The sequence below is a fragment of the Mytilus californianus genome, unplaced genomic scaffold (genome assembly GCF_021869535.1).
Source record: "Mytilus californianus isolate M0D057914Y unplaced genomic scaffold, xbMytCali1.0.p SCAF_1, whole genome shotgun sequence".
NCBI classification, from domain to species: domain Eukaryota; kingdom Metazoa; phylum Mollusca; class Bivalvia; order Mytilida; family Mytilidae; genus Mytilus; species Mytilus californianus.
Genome location: NW_026262581.1, coordinates 2,368,662 through 2,375,144, shown reverse-complemented (window position 1 = coordinate 2,375,144; position 6,483 = coordinate 2,368,662). Strand labels below are relative to the sequence as shown.

Genomic DNA, 6,483 nt, shown 5'->3' with positions numbered 1-6,483 from the left:
CGTTAAGGGGAAAGGAGAAGGTCCGGTAAGGGCTAATTTTTGGCCTAAAATTCGAAGTACATTTGCTGAAAGATTATTTACATTTTTAAACACTTTAGTGTCTACTTCAGTCGGTTCAATTAGTTTATGTAAAAGATTTGAACTAATCTGGTCATTAAAGACGCTCAAATTCAAGCTTAAGGTCAAGGAACAGTAAATGGGCTATGTCACAGATTTTGGTATAATTATGCATATAACTTGGGCTCGTTGAATATATATGAAAATCGAAAAAATAATACATTTATCTCTTTTATTTTCTGAGATATTACTGATTGCATTCATTCAAAATAGATGAATATTTCTATAGAAATCACATGAAATCGACAAAAAACGTTCATAAATTTACCTTCAAAACATCAAATTTTCAATTTTTACTTCATAGATTTTTCTTATAAAACTATATGTTGTTGATACTAAAATTTCCGTTTTAATGATATAAAATAATCATATGGTCACCGACTTCGTTTTTAGTGTATTAACCAATTCGTTACTTTGTGGGGAGTGAAAAACGTCAAAAATCGACGTTTTACGGTCTATAACGCGATGACGTTACGATTATTTCGACGTTTTTTGGTATTTTTTTCACTCAGTACACAACTTTGATTGATGTATACCGTTAAAACGAAGTCGGTGACCCTAATATTATTTTACATCATAGAAACGGAAATTTTTGTACCAAGAACATATAGTTTTTTAAGAAAAATCTATGGAGTAAAAATTGGAAATTTGATGATATAAAGACAAATTTAAGAACGTTTTTCGTTGATTTTATATGCTTTCTATACAAATGGGCACCTATTTTGAAAGAATTCAATCAATAGTATTTCGGAAAAAAAAGAGATAAATGCATTATTTTTTCGATTTTCAGATACAGTTTAACGAGCCAATTAAGGTGTGTGCCAAATTTAAAGAAAATCTGTAACATAGCCCATTTACTGTAACTTGACCAATTAGCACAAACGCTAAAATTGGGAAGATTTCAGTAATAAGCATGAATTTTAAAATGATGCTAGTACCTGATGCATGTGCATTGTATTGTCAAAAACAGCCCATATTTATGCAACAAAAGTATTCTACTTTCCAATAAATAGCTAAAAGTTTGAACAAATTGTAAAAATGCTACTAGCATATTTTTGGGCCAAAAAGGGGTCTTACCGGGCCTACTCCTTTCATTGCTGTCTGCACATGAGTTTTTTTTTGAAAAAAAATTAAAAAGTAGGATTTTGAAATATTCCTAATTTGTTGTTGTTTTGAATTGACCGTCAATGAACGCAACTTGATAACACTTATACACGTTATTTACGCCAGATTGTAATTGAATTTCACATATCATGTTTAATACTAAGGATAAATTAGACTTTATAGTGTAAATTAACAATCAAGATATTTAAAAGTTCGGTTATAAATATCTAGCTTTTTACTTTTTTCTATTTCTATGTAGTTGCTCAGTGTCATCTTTAATCCACCAATTCCTGATACCTTTATCTCTTGTGATATATCTTCTTGAAGTTTCATTTAAACGATGGAGGTTGTTGCATGATATTTTAAATCTGATTAATTTGACTCGACGGAACACCATGAAATCGGATTGTATTTTAATTTACGCAGACTACGACCTACAAGATGTGTAATTATACCCAAATCGCCTTACTTGGCTTCAGCTTCTTATTGGTATAAAAGTACACATGACTAATTTCATCCATAGTGTCTCACGGACTCAATCAAAAAGGAAAGATAGTCAGTGAAGTTGCAAACCAATTGAAAAAGATGACCGACAAAAAATTTATGGATTTAAAAATCAGAACATGGTTCAAAATGAACAACATTAAAGGAAACGCAAGAATGTGCAAAGCCGATTTCGCAGAAATAGCAGACATTTTCAAACGTGAATATGAACTACAAGATCCACAGTATTCGGTGTTAAAGAAATGGTTGTGTGAAGGATGGGATATTTTAGTGAAGGAAGGACAAGATTTGGCAAATTCTGGCAAAAATGGCGGATTGACTCCTGACAACGCAGCGTTGGTTTTTGAGATTACCGAAATGCTGAATAGAGGCGAAGCAATAACGGAGGACCAATACGCCAATGCATTTGAACAACTTGTTGAAGTAAATAAAGGTCTGTTTCAGAAAAATTTTGAGATGATGGTGGGTTCATTTTTTGACATTTATGATACGGATCACGACGGTGAGATAAATACCGACGACATGATTCGAGGTTTACGTTGTCTAGGAGTCCAACAAGATGAAGCTGTGAAAATGATGTTTGCTAATATAGACACGGAAAAAAAGGGGAAAATATCAAAACCCGTTTATGTGGGTGAATGGGTTGAGTTCATGCTTGGAACTCGCAAGGATGGAGCTATCGCTAGCGTTTTGTGTCGACAGTAAATTACTTTAACAGTTTGACTTCGTTTAATTTCAATTTGTATGTAGTAAGTAACAAAAAGCTGTGTTTATTTGAATAGTTTTACGTCAATAATCTGGTGTATTTATCATGTATAGTGTATGCAAATAAATGTTTAAGATGAAGGTTTATTTATTTTTCACTTTTGTTTTTGTTAATCTTGAAAAAAAAATCTATTATAAAGTTATAGTGTCAATTTTGAAATTATCCAACCTTAAAGGTGTTTATATCATTATTATTGATGAGTCTTGTGTAGTCGCAACACGTGTTTCGTACAAAGTAATGAGCAACAACAAATGGAAGTTTTTAACGACCTTGACTGGCTATACAGCCCTTTTTTTTTAAGTAATGAGCCTGATATTTGATCAGTTTTTATGTATCCCAACTCGTTCGATATGCCCATTCGTGTTCGATTTCAAATATCGTAATCTATCACGACATCACTGGTAAATTATTAAGCCAGGGATTTCGATACCGATTATCAGGTTGTCTGCATATTAATATTGAAAAATATCAGCTGCGAGTCACAATATGAATCTTTTTGTCGATTGAGCGCAGCGATCGAGTTCAAAAAGGCTTCATATTGTGTAAAGCAGCTGATATTTTACAATATCAACATGCAGCCAACAATATAATCGATTTATCGGGTTGTATTTGCGTATTTTGCATGATAAAAACAAGTGTTTTCTTTGTTCCACCAGCAAACCGGAAGATGACGTGATTAGTTCGCCGGGCCAAACTTATCAACGTCGATTCTTACATTTTGACGTCGGTGATATGCCCGGGTCAAAGTTATTAAGGTCAGGTCAACGTATTTGACGTCGGTGATATGCCCGGGTCAAAGTTATTAAGGTCAGGTCAACGTATTTGACGCCACAAAGCCGTGATATGGGTCATTTTAAATAAATATCGAATATTAATTACACCTACGCTAAACATTTTATTTTTAAAGGAAAATGCAGTTGTAAGTGTTTGAATGAAAGTTTGTAGGATTCCTGAGTCGGGACATCAATAATAAACACGATTTATTTATGTGCATACAGTGTCAGGGTAACACACTTCAAATGATTTTTTCCTATTTTCTGATTGCCTTGATATCTGCAAAAGGATCTATTTTAAAAGGCTAACTCTGAAGAAAAATCACAGCTTCTTTATTATTCTATGTAACATTTTTTCTACAAACAAAATTCAATCGGCGTACGCTACTAAATCAACCGTTAAATTATTTCTCGCCATGAATATGGAACTATTCAGTGATGATTTCAAAAGCACAAAGCTTCCTAAAAATTGAACACAGCACGTTTCTTGCATAAACAGTGTAGATAAAGAAAATTCAAGACATTCAGTGAGAAAAAATTAGTGGGTACCCTTTTGTCATGTCTATGCTGTTACCAATAATATCTATTAATTACACCAATATCATAGTTGTAAAAAGTGCAATTACGTGTTGGAAACCAAAACAGCAGAAAAACAGTATTACTTCATCAAAAAGAGTAGTTATTTCACTACAGCATTCATAAATGAAGAAATTTGTCTATTATGTTAACACGGTCTATCCTGTTACTAGGCAAAATAATGAAAATAAGTTCAAGTATTAAAGACTATCTACCAAAAAAATAAACACAAAAAAAGAGAAAAAAAAGGGGATTCTTGGCAATTTGTCGTAAGAGTCTGTGATTTGTAAGTCGCGGCCCTGATCGATCCCAAACCCTTTTGTAATTTGTTAGTATGATACCGCTATTATTACTGCCACCAGAGACATATATAATACATCTCTGCTGTCGATCATTAAAAATACCGAAGACAAATATTCTGGAAACCACACCTACCTTCCACTACTTTATTTTACTCAGAGAGTAGGGAACAGTTAATAGGTTTACTATTCGTTTGAATATTAATTATAATGTCACAACTAGTAGCACTCAAGATATTAAGCTGCCATATTAGTTTTGCAACAGACCCACCTTCACTCAAACTACAATGAGAAATGCAATCTATGACGATATATTAATTTTTATCGTGACATCTGTTACAAGGTGTGCATGTTTTAAGTAATTTCTCTGTTCTGTTTAAGCGGCGGCGGATAACAGATGCAGATCCAGGATTTTAAAAAAGGGGGCCCAAAGCCCCAAAATCGTAGACAACATTTGGAGTGGTACATGTAAAAAGTCTATATATGTAGCTCCGTAAGGGGAGGGACCCCTGCCCCCTTTTAACCCGACTCTGGATAAGTGATTTCAAATTGGGAGAATGTAAAAAGCCTGGCAGGAGGCGGTGGCAATACAGAATCGCACTTAAAGGTAACTTGAAAGAAAATTGGCCAGAAGGGGCGTGGGGAACACCCTCGATCAGCCACTGTTTAACACAAACAGATTTTGGTTTTGAGTATAAATAAATAACTTCAATCCATATTACGGTATATATGAGAATAGTAGTCTCGGGGCCAAAAAGCAACTTAGACTACTATAATAACCGTCCCAAGTCGCATTGATAATGAAAAAAACAACTTGCCGCTGAAATTAATTGCAATTACTTTTTTTTATCTTATTTTATAATACAATACACACCTATCTTGCCAAATACCAGGGTATGCACAATACACATAAAAAATACAACATTCAAAAGCTAAAATAACAAGAATTTTAGAATTTATATCAAGATGTCGTTAAATGAAATTGGATACCCTGTATTGTCATGCTTTTCAATAACATATGGTCAAATCGCTGAAAGACCCCCTCCTAAATTATTGAAAACTATCATTCTGCATTTCGGCGCGGGAGGTTTGCGCTTTTTCATAGGACATTTGCGCTTTTTCATAGGCCATTTACGCCTTTTTTTAAAGGATATTTGCGCTTCAATTTATAGGACATTTGCAGGGGTGTCGCTAGACTAGTATTTAAGTGTAGGCATCATGAGGCGAAAATATTTTGACCATTTATGCAGAAAATAATTGTCGATGTGTACGCAACTACGTTTTTGCATGCAGGTTTCCAATATGACCTTTTGAAAACAACACATTTACCCTGAGCAATTACCATTTTCTTGGGAAAAACATTTATACCCAAATTGAAAGTCTGCCACTCAGAAGGCATACATTTCGTCTAGTGAATCTTTTAGTGTTGTATGTCCGCTTTTAATAAAAATGGAGATAGCTATATTTTTGAGATCCAAGTTTATTAGTTTTCCCTGACTTTTTTTTTTGCATAAATTGTCATCCTGCCTTTTTTTGCCAAGTTGCTCATCCTGCCTTTTTTTACTCAAAACACCTTTCCTGCCTTTTTTTTAATTTCATCCTAGCACCACCCCCCTAAAAATCAAATGGTAGCTCCCTAATACGAGATTTCTACACTCTAAGAGTTTTTGTCAGAACTACACTGTTCTATCACCACACTCCCATTGGATTATAATGGCTTATTCATCTAGTTGGTTCAGAGAAAAATATTTTTATAGTGTTGTATCTCCACTATTTCTCATGTATTTTTGCTGTTCAATAATTGTTATTAAAATTATCTTAGTAGTACTATGAATATAAATGGTTTGCATGGTTTGAACTCAATCAATGAGCAATTCTTAGCAAATCCAGCAGCACAGAATTGAGGATATTACAAAGTTAAAAAAAATCTATGATCTATCTCCAGTGGAAATATAGGGATAAAACTACATTGTTCTATCTCCAAAAAAAGGGATGCTTTATTTATCTAAGTTGCTTGTCTATAAAAAAAACCAATCAAACAGAGTTACTCTACATGTACATAAATTCGATTCCTATATAACTTTTTGTCTCAGTCAAATATTTATGATATTGAGCTATCAAAATTCAATTAAAATTTTTTACCGCTACCCCTATTACCAAATGGGAAATACATCATTATAGGATTCATACGACGATTTGTAGATCACTCTTTAAGTATATATAAATATTATACCCGTGACCGCTAGTAACAGCAATGACAAATGATTGAAGACGTAAAAGGCCCAAGGTATTCTTCAAATCTTATTTTGTTATCATGATAATGATTGTTTGAGAAAGATGTGCA

The 6,483-nt window shown here is 33.4% G+C and overlaps 1 protein-coding gene across 1 annotated transcript; it reads left to right on the top strand.

Moving 5' to 3' along the window:
- Positions 1-1,634: 1,634 nt before the first annotated feature.
- On the top strand, positions 1,635-2,577 carry LOC127733734 (uncharacterized). The gene has a single exon (XM_052243084.1). The coding sequence runs from the start codon at positions 1,807-1,809 to the stop codon at positions 2,428-2,430; it is 624 nt and encodes a 207-aa protein (XP_052099044.1). The 5' UTR covers positions 1,635-1,806; the 3' UTR covers positions 2,431-2,577.
- Positions 2,578-6,483: the final 3,906 nt, after the last annotated feature.

Excerpts from the sequence above, each read along its gene's own strand:
- LOC127733734 (XM_052243084.1), top strand. The coding sequence starts at position 1,807 with ATGACCGACAAAAAATTTATGGATTTAAAAATCAGAACATGGTTCAAA.